The 19,961-nt window shown below is 46.8% G+C and overlaps 1 protein-coding gene across 1 annotated transcript in view; it reads right to left on the reverse strand.

Moving 5' to 3' along the window:
- Nucleotides 1–19,961, reverse strand: part of ABLIM1 (actin binding LIM protein 1) — a 208,949-nt gene that overhangs the window by 74,985 nt on the left and 114,003 nt on the right. Inside the window, exons 3-6 of the mRNA XM_087823971.1 lie at nucleotides 18,369–18,552; nucleotides 16,268–16,377; nucleotides 3,458–3,584; nucleotides 2,137–2,230 (exon numbers count right to left, since the gene is read on the reverse strand). Of these exons, the coding sequence (XP_087680097.1) occupies nucleotides 2,137–2,230; nucleotides 3,458–3,584; nucleotides 16,268–16,377; nucleotides 18,369–18,552 (515 nt within the window). The remainder of the gene's footprint in view (nucleotides 1–2,136; nucleotides 2,231–3,457; nucleotides 3,585–16,267; nucleotides 16,378–18,368; nucleotides 18,553–19,961) is intronic.

Genomic DNA, 19,961 nt, shown 5'->3' on the forward strand with positions numbered 1-19,961 from the left:
AAGGATCTTGAGATCATCCTGGAAGATCTGAGTGGGATGTAAATCCAATGACAAGTGTCCTCAGAGAATGGCAGAGGGAGTTTTGCACAGAGAGAACACAGAGGGAAGGCCATGTGAGACGGAGGCAGAGATTAGGGCTGGGGTCCCCTTCTCAGTTTCACTGTAGCCAAGGCCACCACTGTTCTGTGTCCAGAGTTCTGCAGTCATCTCCTAACTGGCCTCCCTGCCTCCACTCTCACCCCTTTTCCATCCATTAAAAAAAGAAAAAAGAGGCAAAGTGCCCATAACATAAAGTTAACCATTTTAAAATGAACGATTTATGGCATTTAGGACATTCACACTGTGCAGCTGCCACCTCTACCCAGCTCCCGAACATTAGCCTCACCCCAACTGGGCATCAATAAACAATCACTCCCCCTCCCCCCTCCCCCAGCTCCGGGCACCCTCTAACCTGCTTTCTGTCCCTATGGATTTACCTATTCTGGATATTTCCTCCACACGGGGTCACACAGGAGGAGGCCTTTTGTGACTGGCTGCTCCCACTCAGCAGGTTTTCAAGATTCACCTGAGTTGTGGCCTGTGTCAGAATCCCTTCTTTTTAATGTTTCATTGTCTGTATACATACGTTTTGTTCATCCACTCATCCGTGGACACCTGGCTTGCTCCGACCTGGCTGTTGTGAACAGAGCTGCTGCAAACATGGGTGTCCATGTAAGTGAGTCCTCCCAGCTATTCTTCATACCAAAATCTGATCCAGTCACGTGACGCTCCAGCTACCATGACTTCAGTCGCTTCCACTCCTCTTAGGATAAAGCCCAAACTCCTGAATGTGACCTTCGGGGTCCTCCCACTCTGTCCCCTCCCCGCTCCTCAGCATCATCTCACATCTGCACTCCTGCCCAGCTGACTTGGTTTCCTGCTCCTGCTGTACTTTTTGACTTCACCTCTGAGCCTCCGCAGAGGCTGTTCCCTCTTCCTGGAACACCCTTCCCCTGGGTAAGAGGCAAGTGTATTGACAATAGCTCTTTCTCAAATCTAAGCTGCACTAGCTCCCAGCAGAGCCAATGCAGGCCTCCGTGGTTTATGGACAGAGAGGCATCTCGGAGCTCGCTGTGGGATCAGGAAGGCTAGGCTGGACCTCGCTGAGAAATCCCACAGAACCTGCCCCGAGACACCTTAGGGGCCTCTAGGATTTCATCCTGTCTATGAAACCCGCCCTGCTGGGAAGTCTGAGTGTGGTTACGTGGGTTCAGCAGCCCAGTGTCTGCCCAGGAGGTGTGACAAGCTGCAGGACCAGTCGGTCCCCTTCGCAGCTGCTGGGCGTCCTGACTCAGCCCTGCTCAGCACTCTCCACCCTGCACTGTGGGCCGGCTATGAGGCAGCCTCTGCTTTTCCCATCACAACTGGTCAACACCCCAGGCCTGTGAGAAGTGAGGAACTGCAGTGATTCCCAGCCACAGGTGGCCTCTAGCTCCAGGGGAGCTCGGCTCAGCCCGAGGCAGAGGCTGGGGGCCTGGGGACGCAGGAAGTGAGCTCATGGGCGCGAGCCAGGCACACCTGAACTTGACAGGCGTCAGCTCAGCCTGGGCCGCAGGGCGCTCTGGGTCACTTCTCAGGGCGGGGGCGTCCATGCCTTCACTTCCATCCACCCTTTCTTTTCTTAGCTTCAGTTCTGAGCCTCTGCTGCCTGAGTGTGTGCAGGCTCAGGTGTGCAAATGTATCGCAAGAGCACACACGTCACGCACACTCCCACAGGCACATGTGAGTGCACACACGTATGTGCACATACACACAGCTACACACACGCAGACACGTGGCTCTATCATGCTCTTCATTTCCCCTTTTCTGGCTTCTAAAAATAAAAATAGTCCAATACAACCCTCCCTTTCACATAATTCCTAATAGGCCCCTTATCACTCTTTCCTCCCCTTCACGTCTCCATCGCCCCGATGTCCACGTGAACAGTCAGAAGAAACTGCCTGTGGAGACAGACAACACGCTGATTCTCTAAGGGCCGAGCCAGCTCCAGCTACCTCCTTCCCTCCACGGCGAGGAAACGGTGCAGAAGGACCCTCGCGCGTTTCAGGGGCCTCTGAGCAAGACGGTGGCTTTGAGGGCAGCCCGTCTGTCACTTACCTCCAAGACCTTCCCTGTGATAAACTGGTGACAGGCTTCGCATTTCACCCCAAAGAGCCCCTGGTAGTCCTTTTCGCAGTACGGGGCACCGTCCCTGCAAGGCAAAGAGTTCAGCTGCCGAGACGAGGCCCAGGCGGGGAAGCCACCGAGACGCGTTTCTCTGAGCCCTGTTCGGGGACCGTGTTTCTCTCCCACCCAGCGCCCACGTGCCAGGAGAGCTGGTCGGACTCGAGCAAGACCCACGGGACCACACGATCCGGAGACAGAGCCGTGGTTCTCTGGGCCACACAGATGTAACGGCCAGATCACCGAGTGCTCCCCACCGCCTGTCCCGCCATTGTCCCAGACTCACTAGCAAAGGCCTGGTTCTCCGTCGCCACCAGGCCCGATGGGCTGCAGACGTGGTCCTGGCGGTCCCCTCTCTCTGAGGCCCCCGTGCTGCCTCCCCTGACCCCTCCTTGCGCCCACACACCAGAGCCTCAGCCTCCAGGAGGCCCGAGGGGCCCGGGCCTTCTCATCCAGGCCCCGCCACCTCCTTCCCTCACCTCAGCAAAGTTAAGAAGCACCGCTCTAGACAATCTACCGCGGCCCAGCCCTTGGTGTGCGCTTCAAGGCCGGGCGTTTGCCTCGCCTAAGGCTGCCGGTGCGTCAGAGTCACCTGTGGCGTCTTCCCAGGTGTTCCAGCTTCACCCAGACCTACAGAGTTAGCTTTTCGGAAGGTGGGGCCCAAACTGCTTTTGGTTTGTTTTGCTATATCCCTAAGTTAGACTCATTTTATTTATTTATTTTGAACAGCTGATATATTTCCTCTGGTTGGAGGATATTTTTTAAAGCATAAAAAGGGCATATAGGGGAAATCCTTCCCTCATTCCCACTGCCTCCCCACCCCCATGCTCAGTCTTTCTTCCTTAACTCAAAAGGTAACCGTAACGGGCTCAGTGCCCAGACCCTGTGCGTTCTTGGGGGACATGGGGGGGGTAGTGTGTGTCTACAAATATGTTCAAAACCTGGAAGGAGAACAAAGGTTTGCTAGAGCCAAATGGGGGAAATTAGCAGAGGTAAAATTACCGCATGCTCCATCGGTTACAACATATTACGCCAGCTTTGTTAATTGTTAAATTGGGCAATGATTAACATCTCATTACACTTATGGTAGGCAAACTATGGCAGACGCAGAGGAATAAAACTCCTTGCATGGGTCTCATAGCCAAAAGTTCCTATTGATTGCGGGGCGTGGATGTCTTCCCTCACACCCGATGGGTTGGGGTGGGGCCCTCCGAGCAGGGGCTAGAGGGGCCCCCCAGGCCGCAGCCTCACTTACTTGCTGATGTACTCCCCGGTGAGGACCTTCCCGCAGGATTTGCATTTAAAGCACCCCAAGTGCCACTGCTTTTCCAGCGCCAGCAGCGCCTGCCCGTTCTTGATGTCCCTTCCGCAGCCGGCACAGTCTGGAAGAGAGCAGCGGGCGGCAGTTACTACACGTTCATTGTGCTAAAGTCAAGCGCTCGGCCAGCTCTGAACCCTGTGTGCCCCCATCTCAGGCTCAATAAATATCTCCGTAAGCACCATCTCATTCTGCTCCTTCCCCGCACAGTCTCTCCCCGCAGTCTCGCAGGCCCCATCCTCACGCGTCATGAACCACCCTGGATCCTGGGGGACGGGCGAGACCCTCTGCGCTCCAGCTGGCCCGGAGACTATTTAAGGAGAGTGTCTTGGCCTTGACTCTGGGAAAGCTCCCACAGGCCTTTATTCATTCAGGACATGGGGGAGCAGGGAAGCCCTCAGGCTGATGCCCCGCTTAGCGATACATGTGATCCCTGGAATGCCACTCACAAGTCTCATTGTTGTAAACAGGACTCTTCTGCCTCATCAACCTAAACGCAACCCTCCAAAAGCTGTCATCATCAATTAAATGGCTAACTCCCCAGCTTTAGGTTCTCCTGGGCAGACTCCCGTGGAGCGGATAAAGTGTTTTCTCGTGGCAAAGAGCGTGGGCCCTGGAATGAGCCGGTTCTGCGCCCAGCTCAACGCCTCGTGGGCTAGTCCCGTGACCCGGCTGGTTCTCCCGCTTTCTGAGCCTCGGTTTCCTCGCGTGGAAGCCGGGATGTTGCCAGCGCTTTTCTCCAGCCTCCCGGGGGAGGCGACGAAGCGATGGATTCAGCATAGTGGTTGGCATGCAGGGGTGGCTCTCGAAACATTTGCTGTTATCATTATTTCCATTATTATTCTAATTATGAAATCATTTTCAGGGAAGTGGAGTCTTTTAAAGAATCCAGAAGAATGTAAATGGGTGCAACCTTTTTAGAAGCCACGGAAACATCTACACACATTTGAAACCAATGCATCTGAGGAAGTGAAAGAAAACGCTGTCGGCAGGTTGGCCATGATGTCCCCACATGATCATAAAAAGCACTCAAGGAATAAAGCAATGTCCAGACAGGGCCACTGGGTACACAAATGGTTAAACGTGCCCTCTTCTGACTGCATCCGCGAAGGCTGCTCAGTTACGAAGGACATCTTTAGCCCACTTTAATTCTCCTAGAAAAATTAAGATGCCCAATAACCGACCTGCTCCTGCTTCTTAACAACACCCAACCCAGGACTGCTCCCACTCCCTGAATCCCCCCTAAAATTACCCGGCACTAGCCCAAATCCTATAAAAGTTTCTCGAAACACTATCCAGAGGTGCTTGTCTCCCTGGCTGTAGTTTAAGTAAATCTGACTTTTTTTTTTTGGCTACAGATGTATGTCTGGTGATCTCTGGTCAATAGGTATTAACAAGCCTTAAGGCCCAGCAATTTCATGTCTAAGATTTCATTCTGCAAATAAATTTTCAAAAGTGTGTGTGTTCCCTGAAGAATATACAGGCATTTCCCAAAGTAGTTTTATAACAACAAAACTGAAAGTAGCCTATCTGGACATTAACCAGGGACCAGAAGATTAATCATAGTATAGTCAATAATGGGACACTGTGTGCTGTTAAAGAATGGGGTAGATTTGCTTAGATTTGCTTGCAGACATGGAAAGATGTCCACAATAAAATAAGAAAAAGAAAATATGCATAGTAGCAGCTCATGAGTAGAAAAATAGTAAAAACAAAAAGGTATGTGCGCGTTTGCACATATGCTTGTATATGAATGAACATTTCTTTAAAAAAAGTAAGAATTCTTAAGACACTCCCTTCTGTGAAGGACTTTACTTTTTACTTCACAACCTCTGTGAAATTTAATTTTTGTTTTTGCCATGAGAATGCAAACAGATGAGTAAATATTTATAAAGTTAAAAACATATCTGCCATATAAGTTATAAATATTGCAGATTAGAATTTCTTTACATATAGTCCATTATAAGCTGAGTGTGGATCATACCGGTCACAAAGCATTACTTGCTTATTTTAAAGCTGGGGTTTATATGTATCCCAGCATCTTGCCAAAAATCTTAGAAAGGGGATCTCACATCTAGTAGTTTACTATAAAGATGAAAACGGGAGACCATAGTGTGTGTTTATAAATACACTTTTTAAAGGTTAGAAACACAGTATGTTCGTAAGATGAATTTACAGTTTTTAATCCAAGCTGAACTAAAATTTTCCTTTATTATTCTGAGTACAGCATGCCCACTAGATGGCAGTAAAGATTTAAAGTAATAAGGAAGCGGCTTGATAAAATTTTTTTAAGTAGAAAATAGATTTGAGAGATGACTTTCCAATTCTCCAACTGAAGGCAGTGGGCTCAGAGTGGCTGGCACAGCTGCTCGAGGTCTCCCCCTGCACAGAGGTAAGGTCTAGGGAGATGGAAGGCATGTGGGAGGTAAGAACATGGGCTACAGAATTAGGAAGATCTGGACACTGACGCGGGGAAATTACTGTCTGAACTCCCACTTTTTCATCTGTGAAATGCCGACCTACTTCCTCGATTGCCAGGAAAGGAGGGACCCTGCGCTGTAAAGCGCTTTGCGTAGCACTCAGAGCTCCTGGTGCAGGCTGCCCATTCAATGTGGTTTCCTTCTCCTTGGTCGGCACAGAACGGGGCTAAAAACCAGGTTTCTTGACTCTAAGTCTTGCTCTCTCTCTTTTTAAAAAATATATTTTTACTGATTTCAGAGAGAGGAAGGGAGAGGGATAGAAACGTCAATGATGAGACAGAGTCACTGATCGGCTGCCTCCCCGCCAGAGACCGAGCCCACAACCCAGGCATGTGCCCTGACCGGGAATCGAACCTCGATCTCCCAGATCATAGGTCGACGCTCAACCGCTGAGCCACACGGGCCGGGCCAAGTCTTGCTCTCTTTACAAGCACATTAATGTCCAAATGTCCCAGAGCTCTGGAAGCAGCCGAGACGATCTGAGGGCAACAACAACCTCTCGGGTCATTCTCTCTGAGGGCTTTTGGTGAACCAGGCACTGTGGAGAGCTTTACAGACCCATGCGGTACCATCTACTTCACCGTCACTTAGTCCAAGTGCCTGGCAGTCTGGAAGCTTCGGACTCACGAGTAGTGTCCTTCATGCCCTGCGGTGTCCCATGGAGGGCTGACTTTCTGCAGCTGATTTTGATAGTGGTTTACAGAGAGGGAGTCACCGAATGTGAATGCCTAGGGCCAGCCAGCTGCCAAGGCTGGGCTGGAAGAGGCTGCCACGAGCCTCTGCATCCCAAACCTTAAGACATAAATCAAGCAAATCAGCAGAGACCCGCCTAGAAAGGAGACTGCTGGCCACATCAGCAGATGCAAAGGATTCTGGGGTATTCCACAGGGGCTGCCCATTCATTCCTCTCTGCAGAGACAAAACAATTTGTGCTGGACTGTTCACCCCTTCCACGCTCCTTCCAACTAGGCTCCTTGATAAGAACAACACGTTCTATACTCTCTAGCTTCGTGTTTTTCAGCTGTTGAGAAAATTGTTTCCACATCATGAAGCAGCTGCTGGTAAATATAGAAAGCTGGTGATTGGCACTGGAACGACTGCCGGAGTCAGGAATAGGTGAGTATGGAGAGGCGTCAGGGAAATCAAACCCTCTAGCCACTCGCCAGTATTCTATCAGGGGCAAATAATCCCCAAATGTGAGAAAAGAAAATACCAACCACAGCCTTAAACACTTCGCTGCCAGCCCTTCATGCGTGACTCCAGGAGCCAAGAGAAAAGCAGGGATTTGACTGCTCACGGCCAAGTTAAACCAGCATCCAGGCACACACATCTGGTTCCATATTCATACCATTCTAACAGATCACAGGACATCTGAGGGCCAGGGGGACCCTGAAGACGATTTGACATACATGCTTCATTTTATACTCGGGAACCTCAGGCCCAGGGTGGGCAAGGGCTTCCCACAGGCCACAGGTAAACAGTGTCCCGTTAACTGCAGAGTGGGAAGCTCCTGTCCTCAGGTGCACACAATCCCAGCCACTGCCGCTCCTCAGGTCTTCCACTGTCAATGGACAAAAACTGCCGCGATGGGACTTGAACATGAGGTTCACTTGAGTGAAGACTATCTAAGTAGAGAATTATTATGAAAATGATGTAAATCATAAAAGGGACCAGAGAGGGACTTTCCCCATTTAACCAATGCTTGCTGATACTGAGATGTTAAAAAGTGTCCAGCCCTGGCCAGTTTGGCTCAGTGGTTAGAGCATCAGCCCTCCAACTGAAGAGTCCTGGGTTCGATTTCAGCCAAGGGCATGTACCTGGGTTGCAGGCTCTATCCCCGGCCCTGGTTGGGGCAAGTGCGGGAGGGAGCCAACTGATGTGTCTCTCTCACATCGATGTCTCTCTCTCTCTCTCTCTCCCTTCCACTCTCTCTGAAAAGCAATGGAAAAAATATCCTTGGGTGATGATTAAAAAAAAAAATGTCCATGGAGGTTTTAAGTCTGTTCAGAGTATTTCCTTCCTTTACTGTAAAATTTTAAAAATTGAGAATAAAAATTATAATCAAGTTTCAGTATTGAAACTGTTGCCCATTTAAGTTCCAGAAAATTTAAATGTTCCCTGAAATCCTTTTTTATAAATAACAATAAAAAAGAAAACCTATTTGTCATTGACAAAGATTAGCTCATAAGTTCATAGCTATACACGTGAATGAAAAATAAATAGAAATGAAATCATTTCAGATTTAGGCTGTTATTAATAGAAAGTGGAATAAGACTTTGGAGACCCTATAAAATATTCAAGTGGTGTCCTTTTAATAGACTGTCCACTAGAGGCACTTTATGCCTGGCCAGGACTCAATCTAGGGAGCTTTAATGAAAGCAAAGAACAAATTTCAAGTTCCACGCTTTGGCTAACTTGAGGTCCTGAACTTCATGACATCGTATCTTGTCATTCAACTATTCCTCCTGGGCATGGATTTCCCATTATCTTGTGTGATAAAATGGTGAAATTGGACTACCAGAGGACAGATACTCTATCCAAGAGAGGGAGAAAAAAGGGACACAGAAGAGTGACCTGAATGCAGGTCAGACTCTGTTGGGTGAACAAGCTGCCTTCAACACAACCTTCAGCACATGTCAGATTAGCCTGCCCCATGGATTGATTCCTTCACGGCCATAACTGTCTGGAGGCCCAGAGTGGCCGCCCACTTTCTACAGGACAGATATTCCTAGTCTGCTAGGGTTTCCATCACACCGTGGGGTCTAAATGTTCGTTGCTACCTGTCCTCACGCTTGAACTGACTGCACGCACCTGGGCTGCGAGCCTGGCCTTTGTTGTAGGCCCCTCAGTTTGCAACTCATGAATAAAATAAAATAAAATCCTTACGTTATTTTTAATAGGAGATGGTCTAGAGTTTTAACATCTTTAAGGTTTAAAGGATTTGGGTAATTTAAAACCTTCCCTTGACCAAAAAGACCACATCATTTAGTCATGAAAACAACATTCATCGGACAGGGGGATATTGTTGAATGCTGACTTTCTCTCCTTGCCATCTGGGCTCCTCAGTATTGTCAGGTTCCAAAGCAGACGTGTAGGAGTTGGTAAATATTGACTGGCCACAGTCCATTTTAAAAAAACTTTACGAGTCACTGAAATAAGTCCACAGAGTTCTTTTTTGGCATGTCACGGCCATTGCCCTGATATGGGGTCACCCTAAGAAAGGGTAGGAAAAAAGATGGGATGGGTAGACGGCAAAAGGAATGTGAAACTGCTAATGTTTTAGGCTAAGCACTTTCCAAGAGTTAGTTTGTAGAAGTTCTTTTTTTCAACTTCTGAAATTCTATGCTGCTATTAGCCAAAAAAGCAATATGACATCACAAGACATATATTGAGGAGGGGGGTGGGGAGGGGGGCTCAGAACATTCATGTAGATGCAAAAGGAGTCTCAATGCTATAAAGAATGTGTATCTCAAATTCACTAAAAACAGCCCAGAATTACTGTAAAAGGTTTATGAGCTGCTGAATAGGTAACCTTGAACCAGACTTTCCACAATCACCCGTGGCCCTGCTTAGGTCAGTTGCTCTCTTTGCTGTCTTGATGGTCACGATGGAAACATTACGGTCCAGCGAGGCCTCTGACCTGCTATTTTAAGGAAGGTTCTTCTTGTCTTTGGAAAACAAATACTGCACAACAAACAAGTCTTTATGGGCCATCATAGCAACAGGTGATCAGCCTTCCCCAGGATAGTTGAAGGCAGGCCCAGCAAGAGCCATTTCCCAAGACCTCTATCACTTCATAGGTGGGGGGAAAAGTCCTATCTTTCCTCCTTTTAAAGAGCATATACTTGTAGAATTTCAGTTAAGTGGATGTCCTGCATACTTACAGAATTCCAGTTACTTTGCTCATTTTTACAAATATAGACCATTTACACATTAGGAATTTTCAATTCTGATCCGTAAACTAGTGCTCCCAGGATTCTGTGAGAGTATTAGGGGCTCTTAAGGTCAGGACGCTCTCGCCTTTAACCGGTGTTGGTGTGTTTTCCCCCCACCTGCACAGCTAGGATCTGAATGGGAAATGAAAGGAGCCAGACTCTTTGCCTTTCCTCCCTTGCTAGTTGACTATGAAGTTAGTAAGCAGGAATCCTCGTGGCTGATGCTGCTAGCATCAGAGAAACAGACTTGGTACCAACCCAAATACATTAGAACAGAGAGTCTGAGAATCTCTGCTAATTAGCTTAGAGTCCTAAGCTCAAAGCCTGAGTCCCGAGCACTTCCGATCCACTTCTGGACAGGGCTGGGAACGTTTAAGGTCAGGCTTCCACCAGCAGGCTGCGCTCAAGGGGTCCTCCACTCAATTTACAGCCAGAAGTAGAGGAGGAAAGGGGCAGAAAGAGGGAGGACGGGCGAGCAAACAAGGGAGGGAGAAAGACGGGAGCCCCCAGGTTAAGGCTGCTACCTGCAATCACCGTGGGCCGTTCAGCTCACCACACTGTGGGCACAAGCCCAACAGTTTCCAGGGGGACGTTCAGAACGTCGGCGGCCACCGCTTTCAAGGTTTGGGATAGTCCTTAGCAAACCCTTCTTAAAACTGTACCAAGACATCAAAACAGAGACTCAAACAAATACTTGTAAAGCGTGTTCACAGCAGCCAAATGGGGGAAATGAACTAAGTGTCAATTAGCAGGTGAACGGATAAACAAACTGTGGTCTGTCCATACACTGGAGTATTAGTCAGCCGTGAAAAAGGAAAGGGGGGCTGATAAACGCCACAACCTGGACGGATGAACCTCGAAAACATTATGCTAAGTGAAAGGTGCCAGAAACAGAAGGCCACGTATGTACAATCACACTCGTATGATGTATCCAGAATAGGTAAATACACAGAGACAGAAAGCAGATTGGTAGCTGCCAGGGCTGGGAAAAGGGATCCGGGAGTAACACGCAGTGGGGACGGAGCTTTCTTTTGGGATGATGAAAATGTTTTAGAACTAGACACAGGCGGTGGTTGTACAACACTGTGAATGTACTAAAATGTTCACTTTAAAGTGCTTAATTTTACATTATGTGAACTTTACCTCAATTAAAAAAATTTGTTGGGGGGGGTGGGCAAGGGTATGGGGGGATAAATGGTGATGGATGGAGACTCAACTTGGGGTGGTGAACACACAATACAGTGTACAGATGACGTGTTGTACTACTGTGTACTTGAAACCTGTATAATTTTGTTAACCAGTGTCACCCCAATAAATTCAATAAAAAGGGGGGGAAAATTGTAACTGTAAGAAGGTTTGTTCTTGCACAGATTTCCCTAATTGAGTTGTAAACTTTAACCCGGTGAAGAGTTTCATAATTAATCTTTAACTGCTGTGGTCTCCTACCACGCAGGGGCTCGGGCCAAACAGGAAATCATGCGCGAGTCCTACGTCAGTTTCTCAGACTCAGTATCATTAGCAAACATCAGCTCATTCACTCTATTCCAAAGGCTGGAGGGAGAAAAGGAAAGGTAGAATGTCAGTTTTGGTACTTCCATCGTGTGACCAGTCACTTAATACACATTCGGCTGAAGGTCACAGCAAGGGCAAACTGCTCTGAGACTTCAGTCTGGAATGAATGGGCCTTTTATTTTATTTTATACAATAAACATTATGTTATTTTTAAAGTACTTTGGCTTTAAATAGGTCATACGTATACACATGGTTAAAAAATTTTTTTCACATAGTAAAAATAATTTCCTTTCCTTCCTGTCTCCTACCACTCCCTTCCTCCCTGCTGGAGACAAGTACTAATAGTAATTTCTCAGTATCCTTCTGGGATGATCTACAGGAATATACAATTACAGGTGCACACAGCAGTCTCTGAACAGCTAAATCTTTACTGCCACTGGCAAATTAAAAATAACCTGGGGAACGACTGCTGTTCCAACATTATCATTCCAGTTTTCCTGATAAGTTATGAGAATGTGTGGTCTCAATACGTAAGAGGCATATCTAGTGAAACGAAAATAGCAAATAACTGAATGCCATTAACTTTCCATCCACTGAGAACACTTCCGAGATCATCGATGCTCCGGTTAAGTGAAAAAAATGTGTCGCTCTGGGATCTTTGTGTCTGACTCATAATCGTTATAGATTTCAATCTGAAAAATCTGAATATAAATGTTCCTTTTCTGCAATGTACTCTGTCTGTTTGCAATAAATCTCTGCCTGCTATGTAAACTCTAAACCCCACTCCTACCCAGTAGAGCAATACTTGAGCTGCCGGGCCAGGGGCTGGGACCCTGAAGGCCCAGAGAGGTGAGGCCTCCCTCCAATCTCTTTTTTAAAAAAAATAAAAGTAGAACTGTCAGGGAATGTATTTCCCTGCCTCCCTAAAATGATTTAAATTTATACCGAGTAGAGCATTTGTCCTGATACCTGTAGGAGTTCCAAAGGCAGTCAGAATAATGACAATGCTGTACCAAGCAGGGAGGGAGAGGAAGATGGGTTTGCATGTATTCATGCGTGGGCGTTCCTCGCGTCAATCCGCCCAACCCACGCGCAATCAGACACTAGTCAGACTCCCTTTGACATGGAAAGGGTGATTGTAGACAGCAGCCCACTCCTGCTCAGGTGCCTGAAATAGACGGGAGCCGTAGGAAATGACAATCCAAGCCCTATTCCCCACGCTCGCATTGTCACACACAGGCTCCCCCTCGCATGGCTCCTTAACCCATGGGAATCCAGTCCCTCCATTAACAGGCAAATACACGGAGAACGGAGTTGAATTAAGCTCTGAAGGGGTGTGTAACCTTCTGGCAGAGCATGATGTCTCCTGGACATACACTTTATTTCTAAAGTATGGATCAGCTAGACATAGGCCATTGATTTTTTTATTAATAGTAAAAGCAGTCTAATTAACGTTCGTCACAACCCTGGGAGGTAACTTACTATCATCTCTGTTGATGATTACGGTTATTGCTTTTTGAATTCAAACTGCATTAGACTAGATGCAGCAAGTCTTAATTAATTCAGGGGCAATAATCCTTAATTGGAGTTGTTTGTTTCTATGGATAACTTCCTGATGGTTTCCATTCACCCAGTCTTGCTGTAACAGGGAGGCAGCCGTGGCAGGTAGAAAGCGCGCAGCCCCGGGGGCAGGACACATGGATAACCTGAAAAGTCCGTTTCCCGCTCCAAGGCTCAGCACCCCCATCTTCGAAAACCGGACAGCGATACCTACATTGTCAAATCAATATCAGGGCTGGTAATGGCATCTGGAGCCGGACAGCTGGGGTTTGTGTCCGGCTCCCCCACTTAGTGTCTGTGTAATCTTGTGCACAGTCTCTAACCTCGGTGACCCTTTGTCTCGGCGTCTGGGAAAGGGGGATAGTTTTCACGTCAACATACAGGGCGGCAATGAGAATTAAGAGTTAAAATTTGTTGCCCAGTGACACAGCGCCTGATGCACAGCGACTACTACGTGAACGTTCGATAAAGAAAAGAAAATGGATAGAAAAGTTAGAAGAAAGGTGGCAGAAGCGCAGGCACTTCCCTGGGAGTTCTCTCGAAACCAGAGCACACAGACAAGGCAGTGCCTGGGCGGGAGAAACGGAAACTGCATCTCTGTCCGGGGAGCTCAAACTCAGACTATTTTGTGTCAATTTTTTGGCTTCTGGTGGCCACTCTTCGCTTCCTCTCTCCCTCTCGTCCTGTCTCCACCTGCTCCTCGGTGATCAGGGAAAACCTGCCAGGGCGCGTGAAAGAAAACCGCGGTTCAGAAGAACAAACTCATTTTTCAAAGAACATTTCAGAGGGAAAAGAGGACCTTGGTTCTCGGATGCATTTCATCGACTCTGTGAACATTATCAAGAAAGAGCTTCATTTTTTGCTTTCATGTAAGAAGCGCTGCCAAGTTAATGAAAAAAAAAAAAAAAAAAAGAACAGAATCAGAGTCGCATCAGGATAGTTTTGAAATACAAGGCAAATTCTCCAAGAATTACAAATGGCAACCGAGTATTTTCTAATTGCGCTCCAGTGAATTTCAGGGGCTTGCTGAAAACGCCCCTGCTCCAGTGCCCCTGTGCCCGCCTCGCCCGGGGGGTTCGGCACGTGTGGATCCACACGGAAGAGCTCTCTTTCTGGCAGACACCCGCACCCACATGCCTCATAAATACTATTTGAGCGTTTATCTAAATAGACCAGCACGTGTTGAAAATAACAAAGAACTGATCAAAGCAGTTGCCGAGAATTGGGATTTCATCCACTTGGGAGCGAAGGAGAAAGTATGATCTGTCCTAACCATTTGCACAGAAGCAATAATTATTACATCTGACATTGGAGATGTAATGAAGTGGAGTATGATACATTTTTACACTTAAGATTTTTATTTCTTTTTTATGTGTATAACATGTATGTCATACAAAAAACAGAAAGGTCAATAAAGCAAAAAAAATAAAGTTTAATAAAAGCTGGAGTAACCATTTTGGCAGAGCTGTGACTAGGAAACAGGATCCCTGATTGCATGGATGGAAAGAACTGGGACCCTTTAAAAATATCCCACTTTTGTTTCATAGTCCAAACAATGAGGAATGTTAGATGAAACAGAACAGAGAGCTCCAAACCGGGAGCCCAAGACCTGCCTCTAATCCAACCTTATTACTGGGTAGCTTGAGTATGCCCACGGGCCTCAATCTCCCCACCTATCAAGACAGACAGTTGGACTAAAGGACTCCACAGAATGTGGGGACACAGCCATTCCTATTATAGGCCGTGGACACGATGCTCTTTCCCAGCTGTCATCCTATCCTGGGACTCTTTTTCTTAACTAGCTTGAAGAATTCCTCCAACGTTTTTGGCAATGTTCTTTCAGAGCAAGTCCTCCCACGCAGTGGGTGCCTAGTCCCAGCCCAGGTCACCTTCCCAGTGGCCTGCTTGGGGTAGATTAGGTAAGGACTCGAAATCCTGCCAGGGGTCTAGGACTGAGCAGCTCTGTAGCCGTTTTCTACCCAGGCTACTACTATTCATTCATCCACAGGGCACAGAAATCCTCATGCTAAGGATCCAGCCTTATTGGATACGATGCACTAACATTCCTTTTCTTCTTCCCTCCCGATGGTCAAAATCCAATTTCTATGCAAATGCTTTGGTCAGAACAGCCTCATCTTTAACAGGTATCAGGATCCTTTGACTTCAACAGGAAGATTTGGAATCACTGTTATAAACTGCACAGAATTCCTCCGGAGCACAAGTAGCTGACCTCATTCTTACGTGCTCAGACCAGCAGGGCCTAACGGTGCTTTTTTCCAGCTCTCCCAAGGACTGGCAAAATCCACCGAAACCAAGGCCAACCTCCCGCCCACGTCCTCATGCCCCAGGAAAGGGGTGGAGGTAGAGTGTCCCTGTCTGGTGCCCAGAGTTCAGACTATGTCTCACTTAAAGGTTCACTGGCCCACCCACTGCTATTTACTAGAAGAAACTGTGCAACTGACCACTGTTTTTATTTTGGGGAGGGCGGTTTTCTTTGGATTCTCACAGTTTGGACAAGATCCTGTGATCAAGAATTACAAATTCCAGCAGATAGCTTGTTCCCACTTTTTTTTTCAGCTCCCTCCTTAGGTGTCACCTTTTAGGAGAGCTCTCCCTCGATGGACCCATATCAGTGCAGCCCCTACATTTCTCTTCCTACTCAAATTTCTCCACATAGTAGGTATTTTCATGTGTGCATTTACTGTCTACCTGCTGCCACCAGAAAGCAAGCTTCCTGAGGATGCTGACTTGGCTCTGTTCACACCTGTGTCGCCAGTGTGAATAGTACACATTGTAGGTACTCAGTGAATTATCTGTCCAACAGCCAAATGTCAGAACCCCTCCAGGCGAATGAACAATACTTAAGGGTGTGTATAAAATATCTCATTTGCCCTGGGCACAGTGGGGATAGTTTTTTAACACACAGAGATACCAATCACATCACCGCCAAATACTCTCGCACCTTAATCTCCGTGACTAGAGATGGCATTTTGAATGTAAAGTTTTATAATTTCTTGTCTCACATTTACTGTCAAAAGGCACAGTTTCATGTCCAATCCTATTTATGTCTTTTTTGCAATAAGGGAAGTGCTCTTTATTGCATGGGTTTTAATCAAGGCTTCATGTTTTACAACTGAAAATGCCTTAGACAGCACTGCTCTTGGCCCCAAACTTTCTGAGTTTCCCAAAAAGAAAGGTATCTGCCTAAGCTACCTTTGAACTACGAGGAAGTCATGTCAACAGGGGGCTAGGGCACTTACTGCCGGAGCAGGAGGCTTCTTTAGGGCCAGACGACATCGGCTGGGCACAGAGTTGACAAAGGCAGTCTCTCCCATTGAACGTGACACGGTCTCCGGGCGGAAACGGGCGCCTGGGGACAGAAGGACAGTGCTCTGCAGGTTATTCCAGCGACTTCATTCCTGTTCTTTATTCCTTCTGCCTGCCGCCCTGCGGGGCCAACCCATTTCTTGGTGGAGCACCAGCCCAAATGTCTGAAATGCCATCTGAGCCAAGCCAGCCAGCTGGCTACGGTCCAGACAGACAAACGTGCCTCAGTTTGAGGAGGGAGTAAGCGCTGCTCCTTCGGGCGCCCAGACAGCAGAGGGAATGAATGACTCACCTCCACCCACTGGCGGGGGGGATGCTCCAAGTCGCTTAGCGGGGCACACACAGTAAAACTTTCCATCTTCCAAATGGAAAATCCTTCATGAAGAAACATCTCAAATGCCATAAATGCCTATTCAGGCTTAAGGCCCCTCCCCAAGAGAACTGGTTACAGGTCAAGTGTTAACTCTTTCAGTTCCCGAGACCTATGTGATAAATTCTGCTGAATTAGATAGACTTTGCCCTGGACATCTCAATGGGTGATATTGTGCTGATGGAGAAATATGACAATCCTGTAAATATGTTTAAAAATGACTATCAGCTTCTTTTCAGAAAGAGAATTTCCCTTCACATGAGACATTCATCAATAACAGCACATTTTGCAAAAACACTGACGTCTGCACGTATGTTATCAGTTTCTCTTCCAGTTCAGCAGGCAGAGAGCATTTTTAAAGTTATTCATTAATAGCCACAGGACAGTTTCCATGCCTACTTGCTTGCACTTGGCCAATCTGGCAATAATCTTCATCAACGTGAGTTTTCAAATGTGTGATTGTGTCAGTTGGAAATAGAAAACTCACAAGCAAAACATCCCCACGCATCTGAGTCAGAGCGATTAGTTAAGAACAAAGTCAAGCTTCTTGACATAAGTTTTACTTTCACATCTGCCACCACTCCCTGAAGTTGCCCTTTGACTGCCTCACAGTGGTAATTAACTGTAATACACAGACAGATAGATAGTACATTTGGACTTACGACCACACCACAAATTTGCTAGGTGCCAGTCACTGAGGAGAGTCTTAAATGCTTATACCCCCAAGTTTTAGAAATGCTGAGCTGAGGTGGTCTCCTCTCCTCTCGGGGTGCAGTGTTCCTCTCCATTGGTCAGATAAGGCCCAGAGAGGTTCAGCGGCTGGCCTAGATTGATCAGCTAGGGAGGCAGGTCACAGGCACGTGCAGGTGGTGTCCACCAATCAGGACCCTTGTTGTGAATCTCGTTTTAGGAATCAAACCCAACTTAAGTTCTCTAATGTGCAGTATTCATAGCAAAACAATAAAAGCAATTTTCCCACCCACACGTCATGGTTTCCTTCTCTCTGACCGGTCATTTTAATCAAGTTGGTTTGTGAAGTTAAGATTAACCTTGTAGATGACAGATGACCAGAGAGCAGAGGTTGGCAAACTTTTCTCCTAAAACACCAGCTCATAGGTATTTTTTTATACTTTGTGGGTCATATGGTTTTTGTCGCAATTACCCAGCTCTGTCACTGCTGCTTGAAAGTAGCCATGGACGATTCATCAACAAAGGGACATGGCTGTGTTCCAATAAAACTTTATTTACAAAAACAGGTATCGGGTCTAATTTGGAACACAATTGGCCCACCCTTGCTCTAGAGTAAATGAGACTACTTTAAACACACACACAAACACACACATAAGAACTTCTACTTCCAAATAAGCTTTATCTTTCTAATCAGTTATGTCATTTCCTCCCAATGTTTCATTGCTCATGTTTCCAGACCCAGAGCTGCTTTCAGACTTGGTTTCAAGCCACTCAAAATGAGTCATATTATTTAAAAGAGGACATCATAAATTATTTTTCTGACTAAGACTGATAATACATTAAAAAGATAAATAAATCTAAGGACACATCAGAAAAAGAATATTTGAAGACTCAGCACAACTCAAGGCTTAAGGTGTCCATCCCAAGCTCTGGCCGCTGAGCCCAGCACTGCTCTGTCAGGAAGCCTCACTTACTTGCAGATGGTACAAGCGAAGCAGTTGGGATGATAGGTCTTGCCCAGGGCAGTCACCACCTCTCCTTCCACGAACTCCCCGCAGCCATGGCAGCGTGTCCCGTACATCCTTTGGTAGTCCAGGGTGCAGAGATATTCCCCGTTCTTTATGAAGAAGCCACCTTGTGCCAGGTCACAGCCGCACACTGCGGAAAGACAGGTTCACATCTGGTCAGCGTCCGTCCAGCTGCTGGGGCAGTTGCCCTCTGCATGCTGTTCACTTACTCTATGATCTCAGTGGTTTGGGCTTAGGGGAGGGGACTGGTACAAAGAGCTATTTATTATTGAGCTCTGATCTCTCTCTTGCCTCCCTCCCCTTTCGTTTCCTATCCTTTGGGAGCGATGCAATATCTCATACAAGTAAAATCCATTGGCCAGGTCTTAATGACTTTTGTGGTATGTCTAAGATTCAGAGATAATCAGATGATCTTTGATAGAAAGATACCCTTGGTTCATGCTGCCTCAAATAAGAACAAAGCTGTCCCTGGCAGTGCAATTAAGGAAAGGTACCTACCGCTTGCCCACACGACTGCTTAGTTTGGGCCAAGATTGTTACTGAGCTGAGTAATAAATTCCCACTCTACGAAAAGGAGTAACTGAAATGTCCAATGTCTATTTTTTCACACTCTGGAAATACTTTCCCAAAGCTATGAAAAATTCAGGCGTTTAATTTTCTCTTCGTGCAGTAAATAGGGTAAGCCGATTATTTATATATTATAGAGCGAGAGTGCAAAAATAACTGGCAAAAGAGGAAAGAAAAGGGAACTTGTCCAAGATAAAACTATTTTTTAGGACCTTAGTACATGCAAAAGAGGATGCTTTGCTGCGTCTGGATTTTAGTGTCTCTTTCAACACGACAGCTGTGCATTATGGAGATGGAGCAAAGAAACAGGGCCTGGGATGTCAGGGGCTTGGGACCGGTCTAAGACCAGAGGAGGCCATAGTAACTTGTCCAGAAACAAAGCCTGTGGCGGGTCCTGAGAGTGAAGCTGTCCACTGCCAAAGGACTGGGAAGCCACAGCCAAAGCTGGGAACCTCCAATCTTAACCCCCCAATTCCGAAGGTTACGTGATGTCTATAAAATTAAGGGCCTAGGCCAAGAATGCAAGATTCTTCTTGATTATTGCTGCCAGCAGCTGGAATAGGCTCTCAGTTGGGGTATGGACGAGGTGAGTTCAGTCACTAAACTGCTTGCCTAAGGACCTACTAGGCCTCTTCCAGGGTTCCTCTGACTATTCTCCATGACTCATTAATGCATCTAAATGAACTAGTGCTGTTTACAGGAAGATTCTGATTGAGGTAACTACTCCCCCACCCTCAGTTACCAGTATTTATTAATTGCAAACCATTAAAGACAGTCAAGGTGACACAGAACCTACAAACAAGCTTTGCACTGTGGACTCATCAGCCTTTGTTTACATCAACACTCCACAGCTATGCCCTCCTTTGCAATTAACAATCAAGTAACCCAAGATGATGGCCTAAGTCCATCACGCCTGAAAATGGCCACCCTATAAATACTACTGTGATCACATTACCTGGAAAACAGCTCACC

This window comes from Miniopterus natalensis, chromosome 14, assembly GCF_054644295.1.
Source record: "Miniopterus natalensis isolate mMinNat1 chromosome 14, mMinNat1.hap1, whole genome shotgun sequence".
NCBI classification, from domain to species: domain Eukaryota; kingdom Metazoa; phylum Chordata; class Mammalia; order Chiroptera; family Miniopteridae; genus Miniopterus; species Miniopterus natalensis.